Source organism: Xiphophorus hellerii, chromosome 21 (assembly GCF_003331165.1).
Source record: "Xiphophorus hellerii strain 12219 chromosome 21, Xiphophorus_hellerii-4.1, whole genome shotgun sequence".
NCBI classification, from domain to species: domain Eukaryota; kingdom Metazoa; phylum Chordata; class Actinopteri; order Cyprinodontiformes; family Poeciliidae; genus Xiphophorus; species Xiphophorus hellerii.
In genome coordinates, this window is record NC_045692.1 from 3,745,128 (window position 1) to 3,763,178 (window position 18,051).

Sequence of the window (18,051 nt, forward strand, 5' to 3'; positions counted from 1 at the left end):
TTTGAGAATGGAATCAAATCGATTGAGAAAAATTGCAATAATAAACAGTCGATTCGGCTCACTCTGCTAACTGCCTGGTTGAAACTCCCACAGACTGCAGCTTTAACAGACAAACATCCCTCAATCTCTACTTTTGTTTACTGAGGCTGTTTGTCACATCACTGCAGAGACACACCAGGGTGTGGACATTCCTGTAGAGATTGGAATAGATTTCAGAGACCTGAGTTTCAGTGACTCAGTGAGTTTGAAATGAAAACTATTTTGTTGATGTTTCAACATTAAATTTTATCACTAAAAGAGTCTTCCTCTTCCTCCTCCTCCTCCAAACAAAACCTGATATTCCTCCTTCTTCTTTCTGCTTACAAACATATGAAGCTGGGTGGAGCCAACATCTGCTGAAAGTGGAAGCTGATTGGCTGCTGCCACTCTACACTGACAGGTGAGTCATAGATCAGAGCTCTAACTGGTTTCTGTGTTCAGGAAGTGAAACTCACACAGTCACTGTGACTGAGAGCAGAAATGGAGCAGAATCAGCTGGACAGAAAAACTTTCTCCTGTTCCATCTGTCTGGATCTACTGAAGGATCCAGTGACTACTTCCTGTGGACACAGCTACTGTATGAAGTGTATTAAAGCCCAGTGGGATGAAGAGGATCAGAAGGGAATCCACAGCTGCCCTCAGTGCAGGGAGACATTCACACCGAGGCCTGTGCTAAAGAAGAACACCATGCTAGCAGCTTTAGTGGAGCAGATGAAGAAGACTGGACTCCAAGCTGCTGCTGCTGACCACTGCTATGCTGGACCTGAAGATGTGGCCTGTGATTTCTGCACTGGAAGAAAACTGAAAGCCATCAAGTCCTGTCTGGTCTGTCTGGTTTCCTACTGTAAGAATCACCTCCAACCTCATCTTGATGTCCCTGCAATGAAGAAACACAAGCTGGTGGAGCCGAACAAGAACCTCCAGGAGAACATGTGCTCTAAGCATGATGAGGTGATGAAGATGTTCTGCCGCACTGATCAGAAGTGTGTCTGTCTCATCTGTTTAGAGGTGGAACATAAAGGTCATGACACAGTCACAGCTGCTACAGAAAGAACTGAGAGGCAGAGAGAGCTGGAGGAGAGACGAGGAAACATCCAGCAGAGAATCCAGGACAGAGAGGAAGATGTGAAGCTGCTTCAACAGGAGGTGGAGGCCATCAATCACTCTGCTGATAAAACAGTGGAGGACAGTGAGAAGATCTTCACCCAGCTGATCCGTCTCCTCCAGGAAAGAAGCTCTGAGGTGAAGCAGCAGATCAGATCCCAGCAGGAAACTCAAGTGAGTCGAGTCAAAGATGTTCAGGAGAAGCTGGAGCAGGAGATCACTGAGCTGAAGAGGAAAGACGTTGAGCTGGAGCAGCTCTCACACACACAGGATCACAACCAGTTTCTCCTCAAATACCCCTCACTGCCAGAACTCAGTGAGTCGACACACTCATCCAGCATCAACATCCGTCCTCTGAGACACTTTGAGGACGTGACAGCAGCTGTGTCAGAGCTCAGAGACAAACTACAGGACATCCTGAGAGACAAATGGACAAACATCTCACTGATGGTCACTGAGGTGGATGTTCTACTGTCAGGACCAGAACCAAAGAGCAGAGCTGGGTTCTTAAAGTATTCATGTCAAATCACACTGGATCCAAATACAGTAAACACATTACTGGGACTATCAGAGGGGAACAGGAAGGTGACAAGGATGAATAAATATCAGTCTTATTCTAGTCAACCAGACAGATTCACTGGTTGGCCTCAGGTTCTGACCAGAGAGAATCTGACTGGACGATGTTACTGGGAGGTGGAGTGGAGCGGGTTATTAGTTCATATATCAGTTACATACAAGAATATCAGCAGAGCAGGAGGTGGGTATGAATGTGGATTAGGATTTAATGACAAATCTTGGGCTTTAGTGTGTCTACAAAACAGTTTTAATTTTGGTCACAACAACATCTGGACCTCCATCTCAGGTCCAGGTTCCTCCAGAGTAGGAGTGTTCCTGGATCACACAGCAGGTCTTCTGTCCTTCTACAGAGTCTCTGAAACCATGACTCTCCTCCACAGAGTCCAGACCACATTCACTCAGCCACTGCTGGCTGGAGTTTATGTTGATAACACTGGAGCCTCTGCAGAGTTTTGTAAACTAAAATAGATTTAATCTTTTCTCTCTAATTGTTGATCAGGTTCTTGGTTCTGATGTCTCTGTTCTGCTGTTCTTTATTTTTCTGTTGTAAATGTAGTTCTCTGTTCCTGGAGCCATGAAGGAAATCACTGCTGATGTTTTTATTTTTATATGACAGAAAAATATTTCTCCACATGAAAATCGAAAATTCTCTGGGCTTTAATATTTTATCTTTAATTTTTGTATTAATATATTTTATTAATATATTTTCTGGTAGGTAGAACCAGAACTGTAGCTTCTGGTTCTTTCGTGTAGTTTTTTTTCAAATCAGTTATTAAAGTGAACTGAACTTGTTTCTGTTTTTCTTTATTTTGATCCAAAGAAGAAACTTAAACTTTGAACTGATGCTGTTTTCTTCTCAATTCTTCAGATTTAGATCAGAATAAATGTTTGATGTTTTGACTCTTTGGATTCATTAAAAAAAACAGCTTAATTACTGAGAAATGTGAAAAGATTTTTTTCTTGATTTTTACAACAAATTGTTAGTTTTGTCATCTAAATTTCAGAAACATTTCCTTCAGAATGTCTCATACATCTAAAAATGTATATATAATACAGCAATCAAAATTTTTAGAATTTGTGGAATACTACCTAAATGTTTGTCATGGTAGGAGAGAGATACAGTTTTGACTGGGCTATTATTTTGAAAGGTTCACAGTTTGTTTGTTTTTTTTACTACAATGTACCTCTATATTCATTAGATTAATGCAGTATATTAATGATCAAAAAAGTGCAAAAATAACGTCACCCTGGTTGTTTGCTTGTTTTTCTTGAAGAACTCTAAATATAACTTCAATTATTCCCATCTCCTTCAACCCTAAAACAAGACAGATATGAAACTCACCAGAGAACGTTTGATATTTTGAGGAAAATGTTCTCACACATAACTCTGTATGTCTTTAAAACAGCAGAATATGTACCTTTTCTCTTTTCAACCAAACTTTTGTCTTACTGATTTAAACCTCACACCAATAACTCAGAGGACATGCTGTTGTGTAGAAAATATGACAACATTGTAATCCTTTCAGAAAGCAGGGCATGCATTTTGTGTTCTCGTTAAGCATGTCACGATAAACGGTAAATCAATTAATCGTACGATAAATTAAAACTATCGACGTCATTTTAATTATCGGCATTATCGTCTCTTCCGGCTTTTTTCTCTTTCTGTTAATGACACCAATGAAAAAAGGCTCAACTCCGGTGCTCTCCACTGACTCCTCCCTTCCTCATTTTACTTAGTGTAAAGCCCAGCGCACACCACATGATCTTAGAGCTGTCGGCCGATTGTCGGCCCATTTTCAAAACCTGACAGACCACACAGCCGACAGAAATCCTAGGTATAACGGTTCGATCGGGTTCGTTCCTGCCGTGTGGTGTCCAACAATGGGCACAAAATAATGGCTACAAGTCCAGTTAACTAATTTTAAAACCAGGCATTCTTCCATGCTTTACTACAATCTACCTGCAATGCATGTGGCTAGTGTCAGTCCTGACTGAATGAAAATCATTAGAACCTATTTATGTCATGTTAACGAAGAACAGCTGAAAAGTTACCGGGTTTATCAACTGCGGTAGCAATTTCGCTCCAACTCCTCCTCTTGTCATTTCTATATTCTTTGCATGTTGAATAAACATTAATGTTGTTTCCACATATCATCTCCAATGTCCGCTGGACTTCGAGTTGCGCCGTATCAGCTGTTTGGGATTCCCCGACGTAATTTCCCCTCAGAAAACACTGAGGAGAATCCGCGCTTTCTGATTGGCTGCCTGTCACATTCAACAGGCTGAGTTAAGCTCCCAGTCGGGGAAAAACCCCTGATTTGGATCGGAGCGGCAACAATGATCTACCGTAACACACCAAACAATCTTAGAAAGACCAACGTTTTAAGATTGTCGTAAGGGGAAAAATAGGAGCAAAAAATCATGTAGTGTGAACTATTGCATCAGGTAGTCGATGTGCCCATCTTCTCTATTTAAATCTAATTATTACTGAAGGGCAACATAATATACAGACTTCATAATCTGCACTCTTTTGGTTGAATGCAGTATTTATTTCCACTTTGGCTTTATGTTGTTTAGTTTTTTTTTTTCAAGTGAGTTTTTTGTTAATGGAGACTGAGAAACCATTTTGTTTTTGGTTGTTTTGTTTATTTTGTTTACCAGTTCCAGTGTTAAGTGTTCTTTTGAAAATAAAGTGTATCTATCTTTGGCAGGAAATTGCATGCATTATTAAGTCATTTCCATTAAATCAGTGTAAAAAGGTCTTCAAACAATATTATCGTTTATCGCAATAATTTTTGAGACAATTAATCGTTGAGCAAAATTTGCTATCGTGACAGGCCTAGTTCTCGTTCTTTAGTCGTCCTTTTTCTGCTACATGGTAATCACTTGCTTGACACAATGTATCTTCTAAACCTGCTGTAAAGCTTACGTCTATATAAGGATAGTTCTGTATGAATGTGGGATGTGAAACATTTCTATTTGTTTCAGTGTAAAAACCACTGAGTCTAGACTCTAGATTCTAGATTCTAGGCAGATATTAGTTTGTGTCAAACTTGAAGAAATGTAACTCAGTTTTGCTGGCCTGCATTAATCCGCCCCCCGTATGAACTGATGTTGTAATGAAACCCATCTAGGCATAGATTACAGTTTGGACTTAGCACAAATTTATTTTCTTCTGCTTTTCAGACCCTTTCCTCCAAAGCTCAGATTTGCTAAACACACAGGATCTGTGTGTTTAGATGCTCTGACCCCATTGGTTGAGCCGCGCACAGAAAGTTTGGATCGGCTTTAGAAGGCAGCTGTAGGTCAAAGCTGTTATCGGTCTGCAGACTCTGGTGATGCTCTCTTCTGACTCGTTTCATTTAGCCAATCGCAGCTGAAGCTAAGTCCTTATTAGCCTCTTTCATTAAGTGCTAATTACACTTTGACAGCAGCCAGCTGTTTGCATCCTGCGCCTCCTGTCAGCTTAGTATGGATTTGCGTGTATGAGTGTGTTTAGAAACGATGCCGTTTGTCTCTGGAGGGTGACCATAACACGCCATAACATTGATGGAAACATGCTGTTGGTTTCGGGTTTACGCTTGTCTCCCCGTCGCTCTGTTGGAGTGTGTGTGGGGGTGTGTGTGCGGGTGTTTTTGTTTCCCCAAACATTTTGAGTCAGTCTGGAGAGTGAGACTAAGAGGATAACTCACTTTCTCCTCTTGGTTACGGCATTTTGTGTTTGTACGTGCGAGCCTCAGATCGTACACCTGACCTCTGACCCCGTCCACCATGTGTTTCCTTCACAGCACAAACATCAACCTTCTTCCTGCTTTGTTCATTTAAAAAAAAAAAATCTAACAAAATAACATCAGCTGTCAACAGGCAGGCCGGATGGTGTGAGAGTGTTTGCTGGTAGTGACTGGCCAGTCAGATTCTATTTAAGCTAATCTACACAGAGAAACTTAGGAGTAACATTAACAGGTCGACTGAAGGAATAATTCATCAGACGGAGGAGGAGAAATGTTTGATGGTGAATATATTAATCATGTGCCTCACAAATCTGGTCTTCATGGAAGAATCAGTCTGGGACAAACGACGAAACGATCTGCAAAATGCATGAATGCAAACTTCAAAATGCACAAAAACAAATGCAACAGAAAAACACAGCAAACAACAACAACAACAACAACAACAAAAAACTCCAAACATAGAAGAAAAAAAAATGTGCCCGCAGGAAATAGAAACTCACTGCAAACTCAATCCACAAAGCAGAACTGCTCCAGGCCACTAGGGGGAGTCGAACACCAAATCATATGGGAGCAGCAGACCCTCAGTAATGACGGGATGTCATGATTTAATGTCCAGATGAAAGTTGGAGGAAGAAAGAAACTGCATGTCTTTTGCAATAATATGGAACAGAACCATATTTACATAGGTAAAGTCACACTCTCCAGACTCCCTCTAGTGGCCTGGAGGACTCCTGTTTTGTGGAGCCAGTTTGAATTATTTCATGCCAGCTGTTCCTGCTATTTGCAGCTTTTTTCCCTTTTGTTTCTAATTCCTGGGGCTGGAACATTTTTTATTGTTTACAGCGTTTTTCTGTCGCATTTTTTTGTGTGTGTTTTGGAGTTTGCATCATTCATGACTTCTTTGGTGTTTCTACTCGTCAATATCTGGTTTTATCTAAATCATTGCAGCTATGGCTGCATGTTTATAGGGGTTGTCCTGCTGGAAAGTGAATCTCAAGTCTTTGTCATCTTTAACAGGTTTTCTTCCAGGACGTCTATGTATTTTCAAGGACACTTGGAAAAAAAAAAAGAAAAAGAAAAAGGTTTGATATTTTTCATCACTCATCTCAGAAAGTGAAAATCACTCCTTACACATGCGGTAAAATATTTCAAGTCTTTATGTTATGATCTTGGTTTACAGATAAACACCCAAAATGTAGTGGAAATATAGAAAACTGTGGAAAAAGTTGTAGAATATTTGTAGAAAATTGAGTGAAAAGAAAAAGTGTGGTGGGAATAGTGTTGCTCCAGCAACAAGGAGAAATGCAGCCGTAAGAGGATCATCAAGGAAAATCCATTCAAGAAGTTAGTGAAGCTTAACTTCCAAAAGATATGAATACTTTTATCATTTTGGTAATTTAGCACTCAAGACTTTTTGTCTGATTTTAGAACATCTCACTCGTCTCCTTTCAGCATCTAAAACCATGAAGGTGAGCGGGACTCCTTGGCTGTCAGGAGTCGATTAATGAAATGAGGGCCAAAAGAAGTTCAAAGTCAAACAGGAAAAAAAAAGAAAAAGCTAACACTCTGAGGAATACGTTTCCTCCTCCATAACTTTCTGTCTGAAAGTCAAAGTGTCTGCGAAGAAGGAAAGTTAATTCCATCATAAATCTGAGGTATGACGCTTAAAACTTCTGGACGTGTCGTACTGTGGTGTGCGGTCGGATCATTAGTCCAGATGAGGAGCCTCAGGTGTTGACGGAGCCTCCTGTTGGCTCCTAAAGGGACCGTCCGACTGGAAACTGGACAGGAGACAAGGGGACAGAGTCGACAGACAGACCTGAGACACGTGGCTGCCCTGCGCTCTGTGTTACATAAATCCATAATTCTTTTATGGGCTCCAACAGGACGGAGATCTAAATCTGGGTTAACAAGCACAGCTCACCGCTAAGAGCCCCGGGCAGCAGGAAAAGATGAAAAAAAGTCTTCTGTCGGAAATTTATTTCCTTTAAATCATCTGAGGCCCCGAGTGTTTGAAGTGGCTGTTGTAGACTTTGGACAAGAAGTGTTGAGCTTAGAGGGTTTTTTTTTTTCAGCTCAGAGACGGAACATATCTGAGGCTGAGAGCAAATAGTAATCCACACGGAAATAGAAACTCGGAACAAAAAAACGGGGGATGCGCCGCGTTATGGGGCAGCTTGGTTCATTGTTCGTTGGTGTCATTACATGTAGAGAGGAAGAGGAGGAGGAAGAGCAGGAGTGGTGCTGGGCAGGCTCGTTGCCAGCGGTAAAAAAAAAAAAAAAAACTGGGCTGAGGCTCAACTGTGCCACTTTGTACCGAAGCCTGTGTTGAATGAACGCCGTTATCATAAACAAAACATTATGGCTGAGCGTCTACAGATGGTTAAGAGCATTAGGGAGATACCTGCCAAAGGACGAGTTTCACCCCCCCTCCTGATTCAGCTGTTAGAATTCAGCAGAGGAACCTGTGGCATATGGCCCGGCAAATATTGATGGATATTTAAATTACCCTCTGCATAATCTAATGATGAATGACAAACATTAGAGTTTCACCTTTACCGCAGCACAGCTTTACAGGCGCAGGCCTCCACAATCACCTTCTAATGACAACTTATTTTATTACACTCAAAGGTGCGACGACTCTGTCCGACTTTCATGTCATGTTTTTGAACATGACATATAAAGTAAAGTTAGAGAAAAGTAAATAAAGCAATTTTTGGGTTATGTAGCCTGTCCTGTGAAAAACTGGGGGTTCATATTTTCCATCATGTTAGTCATTAATTTAGAAATGTCACAGTTTCAGACTTAATATTCAAATAGTAAGCAAATTATATATTTAGCTAAATCTTTAGTTTTTAGCTAAATATTTAGCAAGCTAACTAGCTAAATGCTTAGCTAGTTAGCACTTAGTTGTGTTTAGTTAGCTAACCATTTAGCTAACGTAACACTTACAAAGTGATTACAGTAACTAGAACACACAATAAGACCGGTGCTGGTTCTGCTACAGGAGTAGTGAAATGTGTCGGTGCATTAATGACCACAGACCAGAAAATAAGTTTAAACTGCCGGATTATTATTTGTTGAAAAGAAAAGAAACAACAATATTACAAACAGTTGACATACATTTAACACAAAATTCAATCCAAAATAGTTTCCCTGTTTCTTTCAGAATATTTGATTTAATCCCTGTTTTGAAATTTAAACCTAATGTTAAGTATTGTAGGATACTATTTATTTAACTTAGGTTATATTTCTATTTAAACTCAAGTCAATACTGTTAATCTATTTTGATTTACAGTTTTTTTATCTTTTAAATCTATTTTAGTTACTTAGTATTTTTCAAAAGGTTAAGTTTTTAACCATTTATTGTTTCTATTTTAAACCCAACAGAAATGTTCACATTTTATACACTGCAACAATGAATACTGGATGTGATTTGAGGAAAAAAAAACTAAATACAACAGAAAAACAATTCAGCTAAAGACTGAATAACATGTGCTTCAATTTAACGTATTTTCTCTGAGATGATCGTGAAGGGAAAATCCCGTTTCTCTGAATCCACTGCTATTTTCAGCAGCAAGCATGGGCGGGTCATACCAGTTTGGATGACTCACAACGTCCAGCAGAGGGCGTAGCTCCTGCTGAAGGGCAGTCAAAGGGCTCCTGGGTTACGGCTGCCATCTTGTTTCTCACTCACCGAATCCAACTCAGCAGTCGACTCAGAATTTCCCGGTCCAATTTTCCAGCAGAACCTTAAAGGCCAGGTGTAATAACCAACAAAGCATAACAAAAATTCGTTTAGCTTTGTTTTGTACTTAATAAAGTAATATAATTGCCAATTTGGCAGCAGAACGTTTTGAACATGCTTCATCCCACACCAGTTCATTGGTTACGTCCACAGTTTTTAACACAGAACAGCATAAATGTGCTACTTTAGCTTTCCCTTTCAATTAAATAAAATATCTTACATATAACATTCTTCACAGGAAGTAAAATACACTTTAACTCACCAAATCCAGTTCTACTGTCCGGAACGCAGTCAAGTTGCAAAAAATGAAAAACAACTCCTCCATAAACTGTTAGACAGACAGGTAGACTTTTTAATAGTCAATTTCTCTTATTTTTCCTCTCTTTCACAGTACAACTCAGTTTCTTTTTCGTTTTCTTCTGCTTCTAGCACCAGAGAACATAACAACCTGGTTGGCTGGAGCTAGTCACATGGGCTACACAGCAATGTGACCCTTCAGAATAAGAGATTTTACTCACACTTCACCATTTTATTTGCTGGCAAAAAATATAACAATACAACATTCCTAATGTTTATAATTATTTGGGTATTTTTTAACTATTTTAAGACCTATTTATTCTCATTTATTTTCTTATTTTCTATTTATCCATTTTATAGCTATTTTATGAAAAGGCTAATATTTAGTGAAGGCTATGTTAACCAGGGTTACACCAAACTAGCTCAATGGTTAGCTAGATTCCAAACACTTAGCTAAAAACTTCAGATTGTTACTGTATAGTCACAATCTCATTGTACAATGCTGTAGTTTGTACATTGATGTGTGGAGCTGGTGAGGTTCACTTCAGATTACTGTTGCATCAGGTGCTTCTAATCATGTTTGGTTGGTTTTCAGTCCACTGCTTCCCTAGTTTTAGGGTTTGTGAAACCTTTGCACAGTGTACAAGTTGTCTTAGGTTGTATTTCTTTAATGAGCCTTTGACTATTTAAATATATATATATATTCATATATGAAAGCAGTCAAGTGGATGAATGTAGACTTATTTCTTACATTGACTTTGTATAGTGTGTGTCTTACAGTTTCTGCTTTGTTTCTCCTGTGTACTATAAAGAGATCGTATGCATAAAAAGAAAAGCTTGTTGGAGGTCAGCAAAGAGACTGAGCTTAGAGTCAAACACACAAACATGTTTCTCTACCTTTACAAGGACTTTGCATTGAGTTGAGTTCATTTCTACAGGCTAACCGTGACCCTAACCAGAAAACTAACCATTGCCAGGACATACCTAACATTAAACCTGACGTAACAATGACACTTCTCATGGAAACCAGGGTTTGGGCTCCAAAACATGGTATGTATTAAGAAAATTATTTTTACAGTGCAACAAATACAAGACCACACACAGACCTGGCAGAGCCTACAAAACGTATCGTGTGCTTCCCACTTTTGCTAAATACTTCAGATTGTTCCGAAGAGATTGGAGGAGGTGGTGGGTGGATTCACGCCATGTTGCCACATCAGTCTCCTCCAGCGGGCCAGTCGAGTTCAGAGGAGGCATGTGAAACAGAACAATTAAGACTTCAGCATCCAGCAACTTCTATATGCATGGAGTGAGCAGGGCGGGTGTTTGGAAAACTAACAATGCAGCTTTGAGCTGACATGTTTGGTTGAGGCACAACTTCTTCCTCCTCTAGGTGGACAGGCTGGGTGTGTATATTGTTCTTCTATGATTGCATGAAATTCCCCTGTAATTGTGCTTGGTCTTCCAGATGGGCCAGGGGCCGATGCTGAGAACATCTGAGAGCATTCAGTGCAAACTGTTGGAGAGCAGCCTGGAAACCCGGGCAGGGAAGTCTGAGGGCTTGGAGAGCAGATTGGAGCTTTCACCTGTGAGTTCATGTAGGTATCGGAGCGTTTCACTGAATCCACGCAGCTCATGTCCCGAGCAATAAACGTCAACCACCAGCAGTAATGCACACGCACTTTAACCGGCAGCGTGTTTCCATACTCCAGGCTCTGGGAACCTGCATGTGGCTTGGATCCGCCTTCGCAGCGTGGCAGTGGTCTGGAATGCTGCGACTGAAGCAACCTGGGGGGTTACTCACTTCCAGGTTTGGTTGACCACTTGGTGGCGCTGCTTGCCAGCCTTTAAAATAAAAATCTGACAGTCTGTAACAAAGGTGCCAATAACTGGGTGAAATCAGACCCTACCTCTGGGAGTTACACCTACTTCCTGTTTAGTGGCGAAGGTGTGAAGAGAGGATGATGACACAAAACAAACAACTTCCTGTTAGGTTCCGATAATCGTATAGGGGTTAAATTAAACTTTGAAAATTAAAAAAAAATTGGCTTAGATAATTAATATTTCAGTTTAGATACGTCTAATAAGGCTCTTGACATAATTTTCACACCAGATGCTGGACTCGTCACACCGGTCTCATTTAACAGATTTTCTTCCAGGATTATCCTGTATTTAGTTCCATCCATCTTCCCATCAACTCTGACCCAAATCCAAGGCCATGTTGAAGAAACATCTCCATAACATGATACAGCCACCACCATGTTTTACCTTAGGGATGATATGCTTAAGGCAGTGGTCTCAAACTCCAGTCCTCAACAGCCGGTGTCCAGCAACGTAGATGTCCGTTTCAGCACACCTGACTCCAATATTAGCTCAGAGCTCTGTAGAGCTTTACTGCATGCTGGTGAGGGAGCTTCACCATTTCTTTAGAACAAGGCACATATCTAAAAGTTGCAGGACTCCGGCCCTTCAGGAACGTCCACTGCTTTACAGTGACGTACAGCTCTGGTTATCTACCAAACCATCTCCTTCCAGATGCTTGGAGTGTCCTCTGTATGAATTGTCATAGACTGCAAATGAGAGTCTTAGGCCCCAAATGCAATTGTTTTCATCTCGCTCCTGTTCCATGAAGACCAGATTAGTGTGAAGTACACAATTGATTCTCCCACTTGAGTTGTGGATTATTGCAGTTCCTAAAGTTGCCACAGGCCTTTCAGCTTCCTAATCATTCAGCTAAATCCTTTCGTATTCCTTCAAACATAGTGGCCTTTGTGAGGGGAGTAGCAGTCCTCAGAGGAGCTTACTATTGAAAGTGAATTACCCAAGTAAGCTGGTGTAGTTATAATCATAGCCACAAGGAGGAGACAAAGGCCCAGCAGTCCTCGTCAGGCGTCAGCTGGCTCTGCGTGATCAGCCGTCTCCATGTTTCTGCTTTGTGCTGCTCACTGTAAGAGGACTGTGTGCAGTCAGAGGCACCGGAAACAGATCAACTACCAAGTATTGGCAACTCAAATTTGATATCGCTGTGATAAAGTGAAACAATCTACAGCTGGTTTAAAATTAGCTAGAGGAGGGGAAGACTGAGCCTGTAGAACCCAGACCCTGAGGAAACCATTGCTGGATGTTGCAAGATGAGCAACATGACTTCTTACTTCAAGTTTTGAAAGATTGTTTCAATATTAATTCCACCGACTTGAAAGTTGTAGGCCGTTTATCAACCAGATTTAATTTGAGTTACCAAATTTAAATCTGGCATCTTAAACTGATTCTGGACAGAATCAAAGGATGGAAGGAGATTTTGACACCTAAATTGAGGGTAAAATTCTAATCATCCATTCCAGTTTTGAGTTTTCTTGAATCATAGCAACAATTGTGGGGCCACAGTTGTCTTTAAAAACATTGTTTTATAAGACAACTGTCACATCAGATATCTTCCCCATAACTGAGAACATTATTTTCCTCTATTAAACACTCCATCCTTTTTTAAAATTATTTTTTAGCATTCACTATAAGCATCATGTTACAGAATGGCATTACCATTTTATTCAGTTTGTCTATGTTAACATCTGTCCATATCAAATAACCCTAAATCAGTTGAATTCAACTAAATCAGACCAGAATTTTCTGAAAGACAAAATTTGGAGAATTATCCATATGAAAAACAGAAACGTACTCAAAAACTGTAATAGATCTATGAGTTTGTGGCTCATAGACAAAGAATTAAAAAGTGTAATCGAACCCAAACGGGAAAAAGTTTTGGCCACACCACCACCTAACAGGGTGGAAGCAGTTTATACTTAATAAGAAACAACACAGACTGCATTGATATCAAACTTCATCTCTTTATTTCTCTATTGGTTGGTTCTCATCACAAACAATGTTGAAAATCCAGAACAGGATGTGTATAAACTGTACATGGAGCAAGGCACTGTCCACTGAAGTCACAGTCAGGCTGCTGTCTGGAATCAAAGCTCTTGTCCTCCGGGATAAAAATGCTCCATTCAAAGCCGATTCGTCGGGTTAGTAGAAGGTGACCTTAACTTACACACATATGACACAAAGATTTGCAGCAATAATGTACATTTTATTTTTTATTTTGATAGCTAATGTTTATTATTTTTTTTATAATTCCTCTGTGGTTTTAATATAAATATATATATATGTATATATATATTTGTAATGCACAAACATCCATATCTAGCAGAGTCTGAAGTGGAATGTGTCCAACAGGCTGACAGACCTGCCTCCACTCCAACAGATGGCTGTAAGGCTGCCAGTGGAAGGACCCAGGCTGCTTTCCATATGCTACATATGTACAGTCATTAACAGTGTCATTATAAAGGAGCACTATTAACACAGAGATCCCAGCACCCCGCGCCGCTCCGCTCCCTCAGCACAGCCACCGGGGCGCAGAGAGGATGGAGATCAGCGGCGTGAGAGGCTGACGTGCCTCTCCTCCGCATCGCCGCGGTTACGCTTCGGCTCGGGAGGAGCTGCTCCCGAGCGTCTGCTGCGTGAGCGTAGAAACAACGTTGAAAAAATAAACTAAAATAAAAAGAAGGCTGAACGTCACCCGTCAGAAGAGTCCTTTGGATTTCTTCAGGTTGACCTGCTTCCACCCGGGCAGAGCGCCGTACTCCTCCCTGCTCATGTCCAGGGCTCTCTGGGGGAGAGACACCGGCAGTCAGGCACAACTCACAGGCCGAGTCCACAAACTCATGCATCTGTGGCTTCAAACTCAAACGTCCCTTTTTATTGTCCGTTAAATTTTTAAAAAAAGATCAAATGGCTCCAAGATTCAGTCCAAATGCTGGTGAGCTGCATGCAAATGAAACGCGCTGTTAGAGATGTTAAGAAGTAGAGTAGAAACAGGAGAACCTACTAAGATTATATATATACTGTATATATATATATATATATATATATATATATATATATATATGTTTTAAAGTTATATTTTATTGATTTACTTATTTATTCTTTGGTCTGTTTTATTTTGTTGGTTTTTTTCCTCCCTCTTTTACCCAAAATATTGCTGACACTAAACTAGTCAAAATAATAAATCTTAGAGAAAATAATAATAAATAAATAAAAAATTCATTAATTTAACATTAAAAAAAATTAAAGGATCCTGACGCACATATGTTAAACAATCCCATGTCTGTTGCGACACTAGTTGGTGATGTTCTGTATTTTGTCTTTGTCCTAAATAGATCCATTTTAATGCTCATGTTTTAAACTTATTTTTTATTGTTCATTATCGTCTCTAATTAGTTATTTGTAATTTTGTAGCTCAATGTCTGTTATAGTCTGTAATGTTTGTTTTGTATTCACTCACTGATGATTTAATAATAATAAAAAAACAACAACCATTGGCCAGAGATGTTAGGAAGTAGAAATGCTAACAATATGGAGCCAGTCTGTTTTCCCATGCTAACACCAGTTGGATGGACTCACCTTCCCATAAGCCCCTGCACCCTGGAGAAGTGGAATGAGTGAAATAGATGAGCTCAAAGAGGCACAAGATGGACAGTTTCATTTATCTCCAGAAATCACTGAAACTTTTTTTTTTATAACAGAATAAATTCATCTACAATGGTTCAGTAAAGGAATAGAACTGAAACGACTCATCAAATGAATCACAATTAATTTGATTAATTAATTGAAATAATTAACTATTTTAGTAATCGATTAATTATTAACCAGAGTGTGCAGACTTGAAAAATTCCAAATTGCTGAAAGAACAACGTACAAAAGAGTATAACTGTCTGTTTGGAAGAAGAAAATGGAAGCAGGAAAAGTTGGAATGAGGACGTGAATAAAGCTGGAGGTGTTTTCAGTTCAGAATTATTTGACATTTGTCCGTCACATAAAACCTAATTAAAACACTCAAGTTGTTCTCGTAATGAGAGATAATCTAAAAAGGTTTAATCTGTTCCTGGAAGTCTGTAATTTTGTTTGATGACTAGAAATGTTGCAATAAGCAATAAATCAATTAATCGAATGATCAATTAACATGAGTGAAATCATTTCTATTTCCATAAGTTAGTGTTTTTATCTTTTCTCTCTTTCTACCAAAAACTGGATGATAAAAGTCTTCAGTCTGGTGATTTGGTCTCAACTAGACTCTTTTTCTTAAGGACGATTATGTTTGTAGAGATTTCATAATTCATTTCACTTGCTGTTTCTGTTTTATTTATTTTGGATATTTAAATTGTCTTCCAGGTCCAGCATTGAATATTCACTAGAACTTAAAGTTTATTCATCTTTAAGAATGAGATCTTGCATTATTAACCCATTACCGTTACATTACTTGAAAATAGTCTCAAAACAACAATATTATTGTTCATCGCAATAACTTCTGGGACAATTTATCATCCAGTAAAATTTGCTATTGTGACAGACCGAGTGACGACTTTGTTATAGACCCTTTTCACATGACGTCACACAACTTCCGTTTTGGCTCGAAGCTGTGTATCCTTAGTTCCGGTGTACATAGTAAGTAATGATAAAGTTGTCTATTTCATATATATATATCTATAGATATATATATATATATATATATCTATATATATATCTATAGATATATATATATATATATATAGAGAGAGAGAGAGAGAGAGAGAGAGACTGACAGCATATGTTGATCAGACAGATCACCGGAGCATGGAGTTTACACAGTCTCTAAAACATTTGCCTAAAATAAGATTTGAAGATATATCACGATTTGCAAACCAGTTCTCTCTGACAAAAAAATCTAAATTAGACAAAGGCTACAAATTCTTCACCGAACAATACCTGTTTGACTATGAAGGTAGGTATTTTTGTTTTGCGTAACCGTTAGCTTAGCATTAGTGAATTTTGTTAGCTAGCTAACTACGTGACATAACTGTTCCTTAACCAGAACTTTTTACTGTTTTTGAACTATAACGTTTTAGGCTCTAATCTTGATCAGATTATTAAATTATAGACTGGAGTTGCCACTCATCCCATAAAATAGGGATTTGTTTGTTATAAGCAGAGATGTCCGGTGCCGCCGCTGCTTTGTAATGCCTTTAATCGGACCACTTTTTCGGTAACGAATAATCTAACGAGTTCGTATTTCAAATCCAGTAATCAGATTAAAGTTATTTATCCAAATCATTGCACATTAATATTTTCTTGTGTATTTATTTTTATTCCTTCTTTGCGTCTTTGGGAGAGACTCTGTGACAGTTAGCAGTGACAGAAACATGAACAGTGCATGGAGATGCGCATTTTGTTGCTGGAAAAACAGAAATATCGTCAAGCCCAACTGTTATTTGTGGCTTTTGTCTTGTTTTTTCTAAACTTATAAAAAATAATGATTCACCGGTAAATGAACCTCTAAACGTTACATCACTGACAGGCGGCGGTGTATATGTTTCCTAACTGTGGCTAAAGCTGCTGCTAGCTGGTTTACTCATGATCGGAAGCTGGTTCCTTTGAATACAGTTGGAGAATGGTAAATTGACAATGACTGATAACGGTTATCTAACACGTAAACACCGTTTTATAAAATACAGAGAGTGAACCTCTAACATTACAGCGCTGACAGGCGGCGGTGTATATGTTTCCTAAATGTGGCTAAAGCTGCTGCTAGGTGGTTTACTCTCCGATCGGAGGCTGTTTATTTTATACACAGATAGAGAATGGTGAATTTACAATGATTAGTAACAGCTATCTAACACTTAAATGCTGTTATTATTAAACTTACCTTTTATTATATCCTTAAGATTATGAGAATGCGGGAAGTTTTCAGCTTGGTTCCCAAGGCAAAATCACACCGGAAGTAAAGATACCCAGTTTTGAGTTATGGCGGCCATTGTCTGACGTCACTGTGAAAAGGGTCTATTTACAGTATGAAGTCAAATGTTTCAGTCTGGTGCCTAAAACCCGTCAGTCTTCAGTTTCACCAACCCTTATGTTGGTTTTGAAGACATTAAAGACGAGTCAGGCTTCACGTCTCATATCTGACAAAACGATTTGGGGGCAGAATTCCGGTTCTCACCTCAAAGTCTTCGTCAGTCAGGTAGACTTCCAGGTGCAGCGGGTCGACGCCGTCGGGCAGCGGCCGGGCCAGGACCTCAGCCAGCGGGTAGGTGGTCTTACACAGGCGGGCCAACACGTCTTCCACCAGGATGATCTGGTTACACACCTCGGCCTCCTGAGGACAGGAGACACACGGATCAGGAACAGGTGAAGCATGTCGCTGTGGAGGCCGTGGAGAAGCGTCCCACCCTCTCTGTGATCTCGGACACGTCCTCCCGGTGCTCCCAGCAGGGGAACATGTTGGTGAAGGTGAGCGGCTCCAGACCGGCGTAGATCAGGTAGCCTTTTGGAGGCTTCTTCTCGTTCTTCCCTGGGGAAACAAAGGCCGTCTGTTTCAGAACGCTTCCTCACACTGGCTGTGCTTCCATTGGCCAGAAAAATGTGTAAAATGAAATTACAAAGATGAATTTGCTTAACGGAAACTCTGCAATTTTGGAAAAAAAACAAACTCGTTTAAGAAAACGTTTTTTGCGCTTGGATGAAGTG

The 18,051-nt window shown here is 39.7% G+C and overlaps 2 protein-coding genes and 1 long non-coding RNA gene across 7 annotated transcripts in view; 2 read left to right on the forward strand and 1 right to left on the reverse strand.

Annotated features, from left to right (window-relative positions):
- The first annotated feature begins 267 nt into the window (after window positions 1–267).
- On the forward strand, window positions 268–13,435 carry LOC116711396 (uncharacterized). The gene is made up of 3 exons (XR_004337209.1): window positions 268–439; window positions 10,964–11,093; window positions 11,208–13,435. It is a non-coding gene; the product is annotated as an uncharacterized LOC116711396 (long non-coding RNA).
- Window positions 505–2,510, forward strand: LOC116711393 (tripartite motif-containing protein 16-like). Its single transcript, XM_032550708.1, has one exon. The coding sequence runs from the start codon at window positions 520–522 to the stop codon at window positions 2,185–2,187; it is 1,668 nt and encodes a 555-aa protein (XP_032406599.1). The 5' UTR covers window positions 505–519; the 3' UTR covers window positions 2,188–2,510.
- svila (supervillin a) overlaps window positions 13,322–18,051 on the reverse strand; it is a 73,883-nt gene continuing 69,153 nt past the window's right edge. For all 5 annotated transcript variants that reach the window (XM_032550696.1, XM_032550698.1, XM_032550702.1 and 2 more), the window contains 4 exons: window positions 17,754–17,875; window positions 17,525–17,680; window positions 14,953–14,973; window positions 13,322–14,158 (listed from right to left, as the gene is read on the reverse strand). In XM_032550696.1, the coding sequence (XP_032406587.1) occupies window positions 14,072–14,158; window positions 14,953–14,973; window positions 17,525–17,680; window positions 17,754–17,875 (386 nt within the window). In that variant the 3' untranslated portion in view covers window positions 13,322–14,071. The remainder of the gene's footprint in view (window positions 14,159–14,952; window positions 14,974–17,524; window positions 17,681–17,753; window positions 17,876–18,051) is intronic.